The sequence below is a fragment of the Capsicum annuum genome, chromosome 5 (assembly GCF_002878395.1).
Source record: "Capsicum annuum cultivar UCD-10X-F1 chromosome 5, UCD10Xv1.1, whole genome shotgun sequence".
Lineage (NCBI taxonomy): Eukaryota > Viridiplantae > Streptophyta > Magnoliopsida > Solanales > Solanaceae > Capsicum > Capsicum annuum.
The window spans coordinates 165,118,585-165,136,531 of NC_061115.1; the positions used below are offsets into that span (position 1 = coordinate 165,118,585).

Genomic DNA, 17,947 nt, shown 5'->3' on the forward strand with positions numbered 1-17,947 from the left:
TACCTTATAAGGAGACTATTGAAATAATACAAGAAGAGGAAGAAGGACCTACATATGATGTTCATTGACCTTGAAAAATCTTACAACAAAGTTCCCAGGGAGGTTATATGAAGAATATGCTTGGAGGATAAAGTTTGCATGCGGAATATATTAAGGTAATCCCGGATGTATAATAGATTCAAGATTCGAGTGAGGTCAGTAGAGATTCAACTCTATGAAGGTGTGAGAGGTTGACAATAGATATTTAAAAGGGGTAGAGGTAGGCCGAAGAAGTACTGGAGAGATGCTATTAGACAGGATATGACACAACCTGATCTTATCGAGGGCATGTCCTAAGATAGGAAGTTATGGAGGACACGGATTAGAATAAAAGGTTAGTTAGATAACTAGGTGTTGTGTCACTTTATTCTTCTTTACTATTAGTCATACTATGAGTCGTATTTCTCTTATAGTTTCATGTATTTGAGTTTGGTCATTAGTTGTGCCTTTTAAACTTTGATTATTATGGTATCTTATTACGACTACTATTTAGGATGTTTTGTCAGATTGCCTTTGGTACTTGTCATGGTTGTCTTTAAATCTGTTATTCCATTCTCTATACTGCTTTGACATGTTTTTTGTTTGAGCTGAGGGTCTATCAAAAATAGTCTTTCTACCTCTAAGATAATGGTACGGTGTACACTATGCCCTCTCAGACTCTACTTTATGGAATTACACTAGGTATGTTGTTATTGTTGTTGTTCGATATCAAAACATATATTATCATTATTATTTTTATTATTTAACGTTTGATACACGTGCAACGCAAGTAACCTAAACTAGTATATATATATATATATATATATATATATATATATACTAATCACACATATCGATTAAGCTATCGATTTACTACCAATACGGTTAGATACAATTGACGCATTACGAAGCAACCAAATTGCAAATTCTTAATGAGTATAATTTCCTTCTCTCTCCCAGTTTTAGAGAAAGTCCTATACAGGAAGTTACTAAGAAGTTATCTCACACAAAACACTCAAACACAACTCTGTACGTGGGTATTTAATCGTAAGGAACTTTTGGTAACTGTTTTCTCTTGATGTGAAACATACTGTTACTTTCTATCAAACCTAGTAGTAACATCGAATGCTTCTCCAAAATCCACCTTAAAGAGCATATAGATAAGAATACAGTTCCTCCGTTTAAAAAAGAATCACCTAGTTTGACTTTTTAAGAAAATAAACAAGACTTTTAATCTTGTGGTCCTAAATTAAAGTTATTTCAAATATACCAAAATGTCCTTTAATTTTGTGATTTTAAACATATCATGTGTAAAAGTATTGCCAAAAAAAAAATGTCATTCTTTATGTTACCAGAGAAATAATTAAAGTTGATATCGAACAATTCTTTTGATGGTAAGTTATACGATTTCCACAATAGAAATAGAAAGGTACACAATTGGTTGTTCTTGCTAGTGGGTTTACTCTTACAATCCCCAAATATAATAAGCCAGTTGAATTTTCCCCCAAAAGAAAAAAAAAAAGTAAAAGAAAAAGAAAAGGTAAGGCAACTAGCTAAACTAGATTCATCAAGGACAATTTACATGTTCGCTTGCTTCACTTGAATAGCAACAAAAAATATCAGTTCATTTTCTCTCGTTTTTTTCATATTTATTTATTTCGTGGTTCATTGACCATATACGTCCCCCAACCATGCATCAAACAAAATAAAAGTCCCATCCTATATTTACCATCATGAGTTTAAACAAATTAAAAAGTCTCACACATGAGTGGCACTCTTCAGATGTTCATAGGGACTTGAGAGAAATCATCAGATAATCCTCTTGTAGAATCAGCTTCACTTGCATATGAAGAGTAAAAATCATCATCCCCATCTCTCTCTTTTACTTCCTCAATCCTCTCCATTGCTTCCTTCATATCAAACCTCTTATCTATATCAAGATTACAACAACCCAATCCTATCTTCAATAGCTTCATCATTTCCCCCTCTGCATTCTTTGTCCCTCTCATGTCCTTCTCGAAAACCTCTACGTCTGACATGTCCTCGTTTACAACAGATCTTACCCACGTGGCCAAATCGGTGTCGCTTCCCTTGCCTTGTTGCAAGAAATTGGACGGGAATTTGCCCGTAATAATCTCGAGGATTAATATTCCAAGTGTCCATACATCATTTTTCCGTGTGATTCGTCCGCTGTGCTTGAATTCGGGCGATTTATAAGCAATCATGTGTTCTTGAGCATGTTCAAGATTTACTACTGGTAGTAATGCGTAGTCAGTGAGGAGTGGCTCGTATGACTCGTTTAGAAGAACGTTGGAGGATTTGAGGTGACCGTGGGGTGCTGTCAAGCTTGGTAGCTCGTTGTAGAGGTACAATAGTCCTTTGGCAACTCCCTTAATGATTTTTAACCGAGTTGGCCAATCAAGGCTTGGTTGCCCGCGGGATTTATTACCTGAAAAAATGCATTTACCATCAACTGGCGTGTACATAAATGCCAATAAATAATTGAATAAATAAAAGTGCATTTTCTGCAAAAACTTCATATTTTAAAAGAAATGACCGCACAATCTATATATATATATATATATATATATATATATATATATATATATATATATATAAAGCAGAAATCATTGACATGCCGATGTGGTGCTTTCTAAAGACTTGATTCTTATTTATCTTTTTTGTAGTTTTTTTTTGGCCTTTTTTTCAATTTCAAAAAATAAAAATTCACCTTTAAATTCTAATAAATATTAAAGATAATCATATTTAATTACTTTCATCACTAATGCTATTAATGATATTTATATCATTTCCTTAAATACACCTTTTCCTTTCTTTATTCTTTTTATTTTATCTTTTTATTTAATCGAAGAAATTAGCTATTATAATTTATAACTCCATAAATGTAGCCGTATTTCTACAGAAATTGATTTGTCATTTTTTTGGATTTTTAATTTCTACAGAAAATGATTAGTCATATTTTTGTATTTTTAGATATTTTTTCAGCTCCAAAGAAGTACTTCCTCCTCCGTTTAAAAAAGAATGACTTACTTTCCTTTTTAGTCCATTTAAAAAAGAATGGTCCCTTTCCTTTTTTGACAATACTTTAATTTCAATTTTTCACATGGCACGCTTAGGACCACAATATTATGGGGCATTTTGATATATTTGACACAACTTTAATTTAAGACCACAAAATTCAAAAGTCTTCTTTTTGTTCTTAAACTTTGTGCCAAGTCAAAGTAGGTCATTTTTTTTTAAACGGAGGCAGTATTTTTTTTCTTTCTCCTCCTTCTACGAAAAGATTTTTTCCAATTATTCTCTCCAATTTTTGCTCTTTCATATTTCTTTATTTAATTTAATGTATAATTTATGTACTATACATAAGATTTTTTCTCATTATTTTCTTCAATTTTTGCTCTTTCATATTTATTTATTTAATTTAATTTATATTTTATTTATTATATGTTCGTATATCTCATCGAAACTCCTCCATTATAGACCAATAAAGACATGTAAATTTGAAGGAACCAAATAAATTTTATTAAATTTTAATTAGTAACGGTAATCATAATTAACTTAATGCTTATTGGCACTTCAACTTCACATCAGTTACCAATAATGCCTATAAAATATCACATTGAGAATATTTGATTCTTCATATCTAAAATCTCATAAAATCAGAGAAATCATTAATTTGTATTTTTTATTTTGATATTGGGTTGCTTTTTATTTTATGTCATTGTCATCAACATGATAAATTCTTGGGTATGATAAAAATGAATATTATCATTTTGTCATTCATCATTATTTTATCTTGATTTTTATTTATCTTTTTTTTTTTTTAGTTTTTTGGGCCTTTTTTTCAATTTCAAAAAATAAAAATCTACCTTTAAATTCTAATAAATATTAAAAATAATCATATTAATTACTTTCATCGCTAATGCTTGATGATATTTATATCATTTCCTTAAATACACCTTTTTCTTTCTTTATTCTTTTTATTTTATTTTTTATTTAATCCAAGAAATTAGCTATTATAATTTATAACTCCATAATGTAGCATTATTTCTACAGAAAGTGATTCGTCATTTTTTAGATTTTTAATTTCTACAGAAATTGATTAGTCCTTTTTTTTTTTTTTTTTTTTTTTTTAGTTTTTTTTCTTAGCTCCAAAGAGGTCTTTTTTTTTTTTTCTTTCTCCTTTTATGAAAAGATTTTTTCCCATTATTCTCTTCAATTTTTGCTCTTTCATAGTTATTTATTTTATTTAATTTATAATTTATGTACTATACATAAGATTTTTTCTCATTGTTCTCTTCAATTTTTACACTTTCATATTTATTTATTAATTTAATTTATAATTTATTTATTATATGTTCATATATCTCCTTGACCCCCCCATTATAGACCAATAAAGACGTGTAAATTTGAAGGAACCAAATAAATATTATTATATTTTAATTAGTAACGGTAATCATAATTAACTTAATGCTTATTGGCACATCAATATTTTATAATTATCTTGCCACTTCAACTTCACATCAATTACCAATAATACCTATAAAATATCACATTGAGAATATTTGCTCCTTCATATCTAAAATCTCATAAAATAAGAGAAATCATTAATTTGTATTTTTATTTTGATATTGGGTTGCTTTTTATTTTTTTCCATTGTCATCAACATGCGAAATTCTTAGGTATGATAAAAAATAAATATTATCATTTTGTTATTCATCATTATTTTTATATTTTTATCACTACTTCACAGTCATGATTTCAATTTTTTTTCTTTACCAACTCTTGAATATTATTAGAAATGCAAGATAACCTTTAACGCACCAAGCTACTCTTTTTTTTTAGTCATATGAGTTCGAGTTGTTTAAGAATGGAGATAACAAAAATAAAACTAATACTTCGATCAAGTTCTATTTTCTCACTAAGCAACAAGTTATACTTACTATTTTTATTTTATGCTAATTATTAGTTATAAGATTAGATTTTAATGTAATTTAATTCTTTAAGGTTATTTTAAGACTCCAAAAATTCTTAATCAGATAAAACTAAAAATAAACATGATTACTATCCACATTATGAATAGACATACATTTATTTTTTCATATTTTCACTCTCTCAAGAAAAACGATATATAACAGTTAAATTAATTTTTGACTTGCCCGTTTCGTAAAGTTTTAAATATCTTTTAATTACATTTTTTAGTATTTTTTTTTCTCTCAGAGGAAAATGAATCATATAATATCTAAAATAATTATTAGCATAATATCTTTTACAATCATGCGAAGCACGGTCAAATTCACTAGTTCACTCGTATAGTACTAGAATATGCAGAAGATCAAGTGCACCGTCATCCATGATTAAAAAAAAAGAGTTAATACATAAAAATGACCCTAAACTTGACACCAAATTATAACTTTGACCTTAAACTTTGACAGTGCACAAATATGACCTTTAACTATTCAAAACTGCATAAATATGACCTCTAATCCTACGTGGCAAAACGCGTGTTCAACACTCAAAACAGAGCGCGTTCAGCTTAAAATTTAAGGGCATAATTCATAAATATGACCTTAAACTTTGACAGTGCACAAATATGACCTTTAACTATTTAAAACTGCACAAATATGACCTTTAAATGACTCTTCACTATTATTTTTTCATTATTTTCGGCTCAAAGATGAAAATGACATCTAATTTCTTTTGTCATTGCGGAAAAAGAACAATATTGAAGATTTATTAATTAAGCGGGTCAGCCTCATGTGAAAAAATCGAACAGGTATGTATGTATATTATAAAGCAGAGGACGAATTTAAGTTATATAATATATCTAAATATTAAATTAAAGATGAAACTATACTAATAATAAAAAAATTATAGTTTTAATAAAACGTTATCAAATTAATGTTATCAAGGATAGTAGTAGTAGTATATTAAATTAACGTTGTCAAATTAACGTAATTAAAATGTTATTAAATTAACATTATTAAAACGTTATTAAATTAACGAGGGGCGGACCTACGTGGTTGCCATGGGGTTCACCCGAACCCCCTCAGTAAAAAAATTACGTTGTATATATATAAGATAGAAAATATATATTTATGTACGTATATTAATGTTGAACCGCATGAAACAATGCACTGAGATAGCTCAGTGGTGTTATTTTCTCTTCTTGGGCGCTTCCTTCAGCCTACTGTGCGGGTTGCTGTTTTTTTTTAATTAAAACAAAGCTAGGTGCTGCTATAGAAATAAATAAAATAATAATAATAATAATAATAATAATAATTTTTAAAATTAAAAAAAAGTTAGGTGTTACTACTATAGAAATAAATAAAAAAATTATAATAATAATAATAATAATAATAATAATAATAATAATAATAATAATAATAAAAACGACGTCGTTTTAACACAAAAAAATAAAACTTTGACAGTGCACAAATATTACCTTTAACTATTCAAAACTGCACAAATATGACCTCTCTCCAAGTCAACCCTTTCAACGATGTGATACCGTGTGATTGGATTACCTTTTCCACGTAGGCGTGAGTGAGACTCACGCATGAAGTTGCAAAATCGGAGATCATATTTGTTCAGGTTTTGAATAGTTAAAGATCCTATTTGTGCACTATCAAAGTTATAATTTGGTGTCAAATTTAGGGTCATTTTTATATATTAACTCAAAAGAAAATCATTTTGGTCAATAAGAAGAAATCAGGCCTCGCATAGTGAAGGGAGTTAAAAGTGCATTTATCATATCGCAAGAAGTATCATGACCTTTAATTTTAAAACATGCGCTATTTTGTTTGTCCGATTTTCATTTGACACATAGTTTAAAAAGTAAAGAAATTTTTAAATTTTGTGCTCTTAAATTAAAGATAAGTAGAATTTATCATGACACATGAATGAAAAGTAAGAATCAAAGAATTATCAAAATGAAAGGAGAAGTACTTGGCAGTATAAAGTACGTACCATGAAGATGAACAGCAAGGCTGACATTGTTAACATACTCGGAGACCAAAAGCTTTTCCTCCTTCCTGTAGTAAAAAGCTACAACAGGAAGCAAGTTCTTATGGCTCAATCTGCCTAGTCTTCGCATATGCTCATGAAAATCTTCCTTCCCAACATTATTCATTTGCCTAAACCTTTTGACAACCATAACAGGTCCAGTGTTAAGTGCAGCTTTATAAGTCGATCCAAATACCCCACTACCCAATATTTCAGCTGAAGCCTTCAATAAATCTGGCAAATCAAACTTTTCTATGTCATCTTTCAAGAATAGAAGTTTCTGAACTGCTTGTGTTTCATGCTTCTTATTCCCGCCGCCTGCTCCCTCCGGAGAACGGTCTGGAACAGCAGCAGAGGCCATTACTTGGCTGCTGCCCTGTTCCATCCTGTCTAGATCTGCTGAGGGCACCTTCGGGTTAGTGGCGCCCCCAGCACCGGTGGGTAAAGCGGTTGCTCTTGTTTCCATTTCAGGCGTCTGCTTGCGCTGCCGAAGAATGATGATAACAACAACAATTGCTGCTATTGCTGCCACTACTACAATAACCACCAATATTATTGTCCAAAGAGCTATTTTTGGTTCACTCGAGCATTTCGTCAATGGCCCATCACACAGATCATTACCTGTATTATTACCAAATGAATAAAATGACAGGATGTTTACTACTCCCTCCATTGCAATTTATGAGACATTTTTAGCTTCTTTGAAGCTAAATTAGATTAGATCAACTTAATATTTTAAAAGTAAATTTTAGTTAGTATAATAAATTGCAGTTCTTCTCATTGTCAATACGATGAAGCTTATTTTAAAATGTTCGTCAAAGTTAACAGAGTTTGAATTTTGGAAACCGAAGTGGATGATTAATTTATTTGAAGACATTTGTGTACGTTGGAGCTAGCATAATGAATGCTAATTTGATTTTACAAGGAATAGCCTGCACACGAAAGAGCAATGTACAAAAAAAAATTACCTTCAAACGCTGAAGCTTTGAGATTATAAAGGCCACGAGGAATAGGGCCCTCAAGAGAGTTGTTGGAGAAATTCATATCCATAAGTCTCTCTTGATTAAAATCAGGTATTTGGCCTACAAATTTGTTGTTTTCAAGCCTCAGTTCGGTTAGCTTAGGCAACTTACCCAAAACGGAGGGGATTTTACCGGTAAATTGATTGTGTTCTAGATGAAGCTTTTTTAACCAATGCATCCCTTCGAAAACATTGTTGTCAATTTCCCCAGAGAACTTGTTGTTTGAGAAATAAGCCGTTTTCAACCCCGCAACTTTACTCAAAGTCGGTAAAGGTCCTTCGATATTATTGTTCATGACACTTATGGTCCTGAAATTAGGCAAATCTTTAAGAGCATCCACATCGATTGTCCCGCTAAGGCCTTTATTCTCCAATTGCAACCCGAAAACAAATCCATTTTCGCAAATAACATTAGCCCAATTAGACTTGTCGGTGGTTTTGTTGCAAGGTTGTACGTTAGGATTCCAATTGGCGAATGCGCCATTTTGTTGCAAGGACTTGCTAAACCGAAGGAGGATCTCTGCCTCGGAATTCCCCGATTTGGCAGGAACGGCAAAGGCAGCTAGTAATAACACGGCGAAGAGTAGGTGATCGTAATGATGATGACGACTGTGGTTGCTGTAACGGTGAGCCACCGACATTGCATGGACTAGTGGTGAGGGTGCGCGCACTTGTGGGTGCGCGCCCTTTACAAAGGGTAACTAAAAATGAGAAATAATATGGCTTACGGCGTATCGATCAGCTGGGCATGCAAAGAAAGTTTCGACATCTCTAAGGCAATGGGAATGTGTTGGCCCCGTAGGGAAGCACAAAGGGGGAGAGAGAAAGAGATGGGAGGGGGAGAGGCTGAGAGTTTGAGAGGTGCTAAGAGTGTGCTTGGAGAAATGGACAAATGGGAAGTGGGGAGCTCAAAGTTGACAATGTTCTCTATGGTCTTTGGCATTACATCAGAAAACTACTCCGAGCCTTTAATTTCAAATATGCCACGTACGTTGTAAAAGTTAAAGAAAGAAAAACTAGTAATTTATTTCTTTTCCTATTAATATTCTTGACTATTTTACCTTGAGGTGATGGAATGTAAATTTGTTATTCTTCGTATTAGAATTTAGGGTTTGGAGTGGAGGGTTAATCTATGAATTTTTATTATAACTAATTTCAGCATAAAATTTTCAAAATAAAAATTTATATATTTAAAGATTACATGGAAATACTATTCCCCCTCCATTCAAGTTGCTTGGCAACATTTTCTTTTTACTATAGTCCAATAATAATAATAATAATATATTTTTAAAAATTTTAAAATTATTATAAATGTATTTACATTATAGTGAATGTCTATCAAGATCTATAGGATTTGAAGCATCCGTCTTTTACTCAGATTAGGAGTAAATTTTCCCTATATATAGAGTGGTTTTATTCATTGTATTTACAATCTTATGATCTTTCATCCCTCAAGAGAAATAAGAATCACTCTCTTTATTCTCTCTACTTTTATTCTTTCTTATTTTATAACACGTTATCAACACGAGACTCTGACAAACAAGGTGAGATTATAAATCTGAAGGTGCTTTATAACACGTTATCAGCACGAAGTCTCTTACCAATTGGGATCTGTTCGTAGTGGCTACAAAAGTTTTCGAGTCTCTAACTAATTTAGATTATCAACACGAGATTCTGCCAAATAAGGTGAGATTATAAATCTAAAGGTAATTTCAAGGTTAGTAATTCCTTATGTTATCTGTCTTTTGCTACTAATAATATACTTATTGTTGGATTTGAGAAAAACTAATTGGTTTGAAACCATTTATATTTTGAATTTATTTCTCAAGAACAATATTATCAAAAGAGATGATAATATGTTGGGTTCAAGTCCCATCGATTTATGCCTAAGACGCCTTTATATAGATAAGACGTTGAGTTTTAATCTCAGTGCACCATATTGATATATTATGATGGCTAAGGCAAAATAATGGGTATTTGATAAAAAGTCATGAAATTCGACTCATTGAATATGCTCTATTCCATGAAGTGAATGTGGTAGCAATATATGATAAGTCTGAACTATGACAACTTACTTCATTCTTGAGGTGTATGTAGTAGTAGTGCATAATATGTCTGAAAGAAGACAAGTGATTGAATGCACGAATATACGCGTGGAGGGACAATATGATAATGTTCATCAAAAGTGATGATATTTTCACATGCTTATATGATTATAAAATATGCTAGAGAAAAATTCTCTACATTATATGTATGCCTCGATTTGCTTCTGAAGTAACAAAATCTTGAAAGAGGTTATAAGCTATCAGACTTAAGGCACGATTATATTCCATTCCTGGGGAATGAGAAACTTATTAATGCAAACGTGTACTTGATCACAACTCACCTCCAAAAGAGGTTGAATAATTTTGAAATTTACTTCTGAAGTAGTAAATCTAAAATTTATTCATGTAATAGTAAATCTGAAATTTACTAAAGAAAAAGTACATGTCATGGTAAACTTAGAGTTTACTAGAATAAAAGTTCATCAATTGATATGAACGATTGTGACATCTTGAAGATGTGAATGTATTGAAGAACTAGAATTCAAGAATTGTTTATGTCGTTTGTTCTCATGACAAGTTGGTTGGACCAACTAATATTGAGATTGGATCCCTTTAAATCTGAAAATTATAAAAGGTAAATAAGGGCCCGTTCACTATCATATGATATGTTGAAAAAATGCATCAATAAGATGATCACATGTACATTCATAATCAACCTACGTTTGACATTCATAAAGTTACTTGTTCAATATAAATTGAGCATAATTTTCAGATTGTGTAATCAAGATAATTTATCTTGATGATGATGGTTTAGCATTGAATGTCTTTGATAAATATCTAAACCATTGTTAATGAGAACAGAACTTAATGTATTGGTCTGAAATATGATATATTGCAATAGTATTTGTAAGCATTACACCAATAAATTATGATTATTTCTTCCCTCTCAATTGGTTCAAGGTCGGAAACCAATTATTCCATCTAATAATTTTGATGTGTGGTATACGATTAATGAATATACCATAATGCACAACGATGGATTCCTCAAAGAAGTAGAGGATGTATGTTAGTTTTCCTAATATAAGGGGGAGATTATAAGCGCTATGAAATATGTTAAGAATTATCACCATATCCTCATCCAAAAGATAATTCAAGTCAAATGCTGAAAACATCTCATATTAAGCACAAGTGCTCTTATTTTGTGTTCCTAAAGGACAAAGTCTATGCATGCGTAAAGCATGGTAGACTGATCAATTCCAAATGAAATAGTCCTTGAAAAATAAGGAGCAAATAATCATAATAAGAAGACAATGAGCTCTTGAAGAGCCTACGACATACCACTTCATGAAACCTTATGAGAGGTTCATGTACCTGAAAATAATGAAGTGATGAGATCTCAAATGTTATGTCGCATTGTGAACCGATACAAAATGATATATCATCAATATCTTTGACACAATATTGGAGCAATATTGTGAAAGATTACGAGGATCTGAATTTTGCATTTATTTAAGCATACTGATATAGAAATATTTATCAAGTGACATGAAAGGATGCATTTTGGTAAGTGTAAAACCTATTTGATTTGCAGTCCAGACACTTGAAGATGTCACTTATGAAATGTTGAATATTATCACTTGACAAAACTTATGTGAAAACTTTTAGGGATTCAAACTACTTGAAGCATATAAAAGTTTCTGGAAAACTTATTTATAATCTTTATATTGTATAAGCTTATTGCTTGAACATCATTGGAACTCTTGGAGAGTTTTCAAAGCAATAGATTATTTACTGAAATTCAAAATATATCGAATTGGATTGGTTATGAAGTACCATATCTTAGTGCAATTGATGCACTTATGTACCTTGCAAATACTACAAGGACAATAGCCCTTTCAGTCAATTTGTTAGCAAGGTATATTTCTGCTCCTACTATGAGACATCAAAATGGGATAAAACATATGAGCTTGTTTTATTTTAAAGATTGGAGTCCCGATCTTATTAGTAATGCTGATGTTGGGTACTTATCTGACCTGCATAAAGCTCGTTCTCAAATAGGCTATGTGTTCATATATGGTGGTACTGCCATATCTTGGAGATATACAAAGCAGTCTATCACAGCCACTTCATCGAATCATGCTGAGATAATAGCTATTCATGAAGCAAGCCGAGAATGTGTATGGTTGAGGTCCATGATACATCTCATTCGAGAAAAATGTGGTGTGAAATATGACAATCTACCCACAATTTTATACAGAGATAATGTAGCATACATAACACATCTTAAGGGAGGATTCATAAATGGAGATAGAACGAAGCACATTTTGCCAAAGCTTTTTTACATACATGAGCTACAAAAGAACGATGATATTAACGTGCAACAAATTCGTTCAACTGACAATGTGACTGATTTATTCTCCAAATCTTCTCCAATTGCAACTTTCAAGAAGATGCTGCACAAGATCGAGATGAAAAGGTCAAGGATGTTCTCATTAGGGGGAGTTAATACACGTTGTACTCTTTTTACCTTACGAGGTTTTGTCCCACTGGGTTTCCTTGTAAGTTTTTTAATGAGACAACCGAAATACGTATTATTAGAGAGGTGTACTCTTTGGGTTTTTTCTCGTAAGGTTTTAACGAGGCTCATTATCTACCAATTAGACATTCAAGAGGGAGTGTTATAAATTTATTTACATTATAGTGAATGTTTATCAAAATCTATCAAGATCTACTTTGATATCTATTAGGATTTAAAGCATCCGTCTTTTACTCAGACTAGGAGTAAATTTCCCCTATTAATAGAGGGGTTTTGTTCATTGTATTTACAATATTATGATCTCTCATCCCTCAAGAGAAATAAGAATCACTCTCTCTGTTCTTTCTACTTTTATTCTTTCTTGTTTTATAACAAAAATTAATTAACTTGAATTTTTTATTTTACCCTTAATGGCAATCTTCTATTGTAACACGATTTAAACTTTCTTTTTTTCTTTTACAAAAAGCTATTCATTTAGGCTTTCATCATCACTTACACCTGCTAAGATGATGAGGGATTTGGCAAAATCTCTACCACTTAAATAACACAACAAAATAGAGATACATTTGTAAAAGGAGGACATGTCTTCGAAAAATCTCAACTAGAGAGATAAGAAAAGGAAAACACATATACTAAAATAACTAACAATATTTTTAAAAAAAGTAAATAGGGTATATTCTAAGAGCTTATTTGGATTGGCTGAAAAAAAGGCTTTTAAGTGTAAGTGTTTAAATTACTTTGTAAGTGAAATTTAAGAGAGGGGGGAGAGGGTGGGCAATTGAAAACTTTCCTGAGTCGATCAACTCACCTGTAGGTTATGGTACCGAATAAAATAGAGTAGAAATAAAAGCGCATAAATAAGCAAGTAAAGAACACAACACTACAAAAAATGGATTTAATTGCAGGAGTTTATTTGCGGGGGTTATTTTAACCCCCGTAAAATTATATGAATTGCAGGAGTTAAAAATCTGTCGCTAAAATTTATAAATTTGTGGGGTTTTTTTAACCCCCGTAATAAATTACGGGGGTTTTAAAACCCTGCGATAAATTACGGGAGTTTTAAACCCTCACTATCTACCAAAAATAATGCCATAAAAATATAAATTTGCGGATATAAATTTGTGCGGGTTTTAGACCCTCGCTATAATTGAAAAAAATAGCGCCTAACTTTTTCCCTCTATTTTTTTAATTGGGAAAAGAATTTTTCCTCACTTTCCCAAATCTATAGGCAACTCCAAATTATCGATCGACACTCTCTCATTTTTCCTCTCACTTTCCCTTTCTCATATCTCAAATCCGCCGGCCATTTCAGTTGATTTTCACTTTTCCTCTCTTGAGCTTGGATCTGGCTATGACTTAGGTGGATAGATTGTTGCAATGACCACAAAAGCATGGAAAGATGGAAATCCCCAAGCTCTGTAGTTTGTTCCACTGATTGTATGAAGGTACAGTAATAAATTTGTTATGTAAACGTTTGTTATGTACCACTGATTGTTTCCTGGATTAATTAGTGATATTTAATCAAGAATTTGTTTTAGGATTGAAATTGGGTTACTGATGTTATGTAAACGTTTGGCTTATTTGCATATTTGGAGCTTCTGTCTCTAGCTATGTTACTTGAATTTTTCAAATATGTCGATAGATGTGTGTCGGCCCCTCTAAAAATCTTGGTTGATTTTGGATTTTTTTTGTAATTTCTTCTATGTTAAGATTTTTTTTCCTGAAAAAGAATTGTGGGTGTTTGTGATTTTTTTGACTATGTTGTTTTGGATAATGTTCAGATAAGAGGCGTGATGAGGCTGCTAGGATTAGGGAAAAATACCTAGATAGAATTTCGGTGAGAACAAAGTTTTATGTAAATGGATTTTTTTTTTCTGTGGTAGCTACTAGTTTCATTGTGAATAACGTGATTAATTGATTTCATTAATGAGATCGTTGTGAAATTTAAATTATTGCATTGTAGTATAAAGTATAAACTACGTGTGTTGTTCTTCCTTTGGGTGTTTTTCTGAATGGTCTTTGAGTCATTGACATCGGTATAATGCCAAGTTATCTGTGGTGAGATTACATTTAAACAAATTTAGAGTCAATTGGTATAAAGTTGGAATGTTTTTCTTGAAGCCGAGTATCTACTGAAAATAGTCTCTCTATGTCCATGATGTAGGTGTAAGGTCAGCGTACACCCTACCTACGTCAGAACCCACCCATGGAATTACATTGGGTATATAATGTCGTTTAATAATGATCTTGAATGTTATACGATACTTGAATATACACGTCAAATCTGGTGCTAATTCGACCTTTTTGAACTGTTTGGAACATAGGTTTCTTTCTTTTGGTGGTGCTACCCCTTACAGACTTATGGAAGACATTGCTTTTGTTGTGGTTCAATTTTTCCAGCGGGGCTGAACCTTCCAGAACTATTACATGGTACTATATGAGTATCTTAATTTATAGTACCCTGCTTGTAATGAATGTTAACAGCTGAACTAAGTCTTTAAATGATATTATACTGCTTCTGAAAAGTACTATAGTGGAACTAATTTTGGTCGAACCAGTGGTGGACCATTTATTGAAACTATCTATGGCTATAATTCCCCTTTAGATGAGTACGGTATGGGCATATCATTTCACTTTTATATGTTCAAGCTTATTCTCCATCGCCTTATATCACAACAGCGAACTATTCCATTCTGTGATATTGAATCCTAAGCTTATTCGGTTAAATAATGCAGGACTTATAAGACAACCAAAGTAGGGTCACTTGAAAGATCTCTATAAAGCCATAAATCTTTGTGAGCCTACAATGGTGGCAACTGATACAAACATCACTTCTCTGGGCTCTACCATAGAGGTATATTTATCATTATCTAGCACGAAGCAGTCCTAATCAACGGTCAAGAAACTTTTAGTTGGTTCTTCTAAAATAATTCAATTCAACTATAGTTAACAAGTTTGGAATTTATAGTGGTGTTTTGTATTGTATTGTAAGACTTCCAGTCTACTAGCCAGTTATTGTCAACTGTTTCAGCCAACCTCCGAGAAAACTACTATTGCAAGAATAATCTAGAATCTTGATCATAAGTTGCCGCCCAAATGATCCTAAACCTATATCATTCTTTGTTATTTAGGATATTTGATAACTCTTAAACTACACTCTTGAACGGGTGTAAGCAATCGTTGTCAATATAAAATCCAACTAGGTTGGGGTCAAATCCCACAGGGAATAGGGTGTGAACTCAAGTTGTTTACGAAATAATTCACTGGTAGTTTACTGTTTCCTGAAATGGGGGTTTAAATTTCTTATACAATTGTTAGTCACTTTGAGATTAGTGTTTGTAATCAATATTTTATAAAATAGCTGGGATTATGTTCAATAGGGTTTATGGTATATGACAGATGCTACAAATAACTCAAGGTTCTCACGGTGGTTAGGATGACAAGCTATCTCTATCGATAGTATGCTCGAATGTCTCTCGACCTATTCAAGCATCTAATTTTCTAATCCTCTCCGACTTAGGGAATCACAACTCACTGCCCAGATTTTACCTCAGGTTAATCAACCTTGTTACAACACTGATTATTAAACGAAGCCTTTCAAAGTCCCTGTCGATAATTCACTTCCTACTGTTTATGATTTCTTTCTCAAGCAAACCAAAGTAGGTACGCCTATTATTTGCAACCAACAGACATAAGTTAGAATATCAGAATTACCAAGAAATCCTAATACCTATTAAACCTTGAGTAATTAATCAACACCTTATCATGACCTAATCCTAGATTCCATATCCTAGGTTAAGAGAGTTTAGCTACTCCTGATGCAGGAAATAAGCACACAAGTTGAATTCATAATTGAAAGGATTAACTTATAATAATGAAAGAAATCAAAAGTGTTCTTTCAATTGAATCACAAGGCAAACCACCAAAATATTTGTCTTCGAGAGAGAGAGAAAAAAAGTCGTATGTTGTAGGATATGTCAATTAATTGATGGATTGTAGAAAAACCATAAAACAAGGCTTTAAATAGTTAACCCTAAATAAGGAAATAAAATTAAAGTTTCAAATTTTCTTCAGAATAAAAAACGACTAAAAATGCTTAAGACTTTGCAATTATTTAGAGTTGAAAGCTTCAAATGTGTTAGTATGGGCTCACACATCAACACCCTCAACTTACACAATTGCTTGTCCTCAAGCAACTTTAACATAACTAAGAGTATAAAAAGTATAATTTGGCAGATAACTACTCATATTAGTTCAAAATACATGCACCATCTCCAAGGTCAGTCAAAGTAAGAGCAACTGTGTCTATTATTGAAAACACCCATGCAACTCACAAATATCAAGATATGGCAAAAATTTCTGCAATAACAACCCAACACATACCTAAATCACACTATCCGAACAAGACAGTGATTAGCAACATACCTAGTGTGCCCTCACAACAAAGAAATCCCTTTTTCACTCATGTCAGAATTTATACACACAAGGATAAACATAAGACTCACTCTCAGAATGAAGTTCCAATATTGCGCATCAAATGCCATAGGCTTGCCCTTATGGTTAGTACCCAAGTCTTCAAACAGGTAAGTTAGGATCACTATAGGGTTTTTCTTAAGCTTGTAACGTAGGCTAGGGGCTGGTATGATATTCATGGATATTTGAAAGTGACTAATCCTCCTTGACATTACATTAGACCCTACGGGTTTCAACTCTTAACCTTCTTTTCTTCCCTCTTTTATTGATCATGCATGCTCAAGATGGATTTGGTCTTTTCAATTAACTGATTATATTTTTATCATTTTTCTCACAGTTTTCTCTTTTCTTACTTCTTTTTCACCGTACCCAACCCTTTATTCATCCTTTTTATTATACCTCTCTTCATACACAGATTGCATCATGCATCCCTATAATAGCCACCCTTAATTTAAGTTATTTGCCTAAGTCAAGATGCATAGTGTCCAAGGAGGACCAGGTCCAAGAAAGGTTCATTATGATGTAAATGAAAAGTTGAAAGGTACAAAAGAAAAAAATATAGGCTATTTAAGCTCAAAGGGGGAGCAAGGGATATTATTCACATTGGGAAGGTCATTTAGGCTAACGTGGGCTAACATGTAAAAACGGCCTATGATTCTTTCCTAATGCCTATCCGATGACCATGGCATGACTAATCGGACAAGTTATAGATTCAACGCACAACAGGAATTGAGCAAGACCTTACACATACATGGCACACAAGTATCTTACATATCACTACTTATTCAGTTCATGCATTTGTTTAACACAGGTCATTCATTTGCCATA

General features: G+C 32.2%; 1 protein-coding gene across 1 annotated transcript; it reads right to left on the minus strand.

Annotated features, from left to right (window-relative positions):
• Positions 1-1,404: 1,404 nt before the first annotated feature.
• LOC107870924 (pollen receptor-like kinase 2) lies at positions 1,405-8,964 on the minus strand. The gene is made up of 3 exons (XM_016717618.2): positions 8,013-8,964; positions 7,009-7,665; positions 1,405-2,467 (listed from the first exon to the last, which is right to left on the minus strand). Exons 1-3 carry the CDS (start codon positions 8,704-8,706, stop codon positions 1,797-1,799), a joined length of 2,022 nt encoding a protein of 673 aa, XP_016573104.1. The 5' UTR covers positions 8,707-8,964; the 3' UTR covers positions 1,405-1,796.
• Positions 8,965-17,947: the final 8,983 nt, after the last annotated feature.

Excerpts from the sequence above, each read along its gene's own strand:
- LOC107870924 (XM_016717618.2), bottom strand. The coding sequence starts at position 8,706 with ATGTCGGTGGCTCACCGTTACAGCAACCACAGTCGTCATCATCATTAC. Across the intron at positions 7,666-8,012 it reads CAAAGCTTCAGCGTTTGAAG|GTAATGATCTGTGTGATGGG; the intron begins GTAATTTTTTTT and ends GTAATAATACAG. Across the intron at positions 2,468-7,008 it reads CCTTGCTGTTCATCTTCATG|GTAATAAATCCCGCGGGCAA; the intron begins GTACGTACTTTA and ends GCATTTTTTCAG.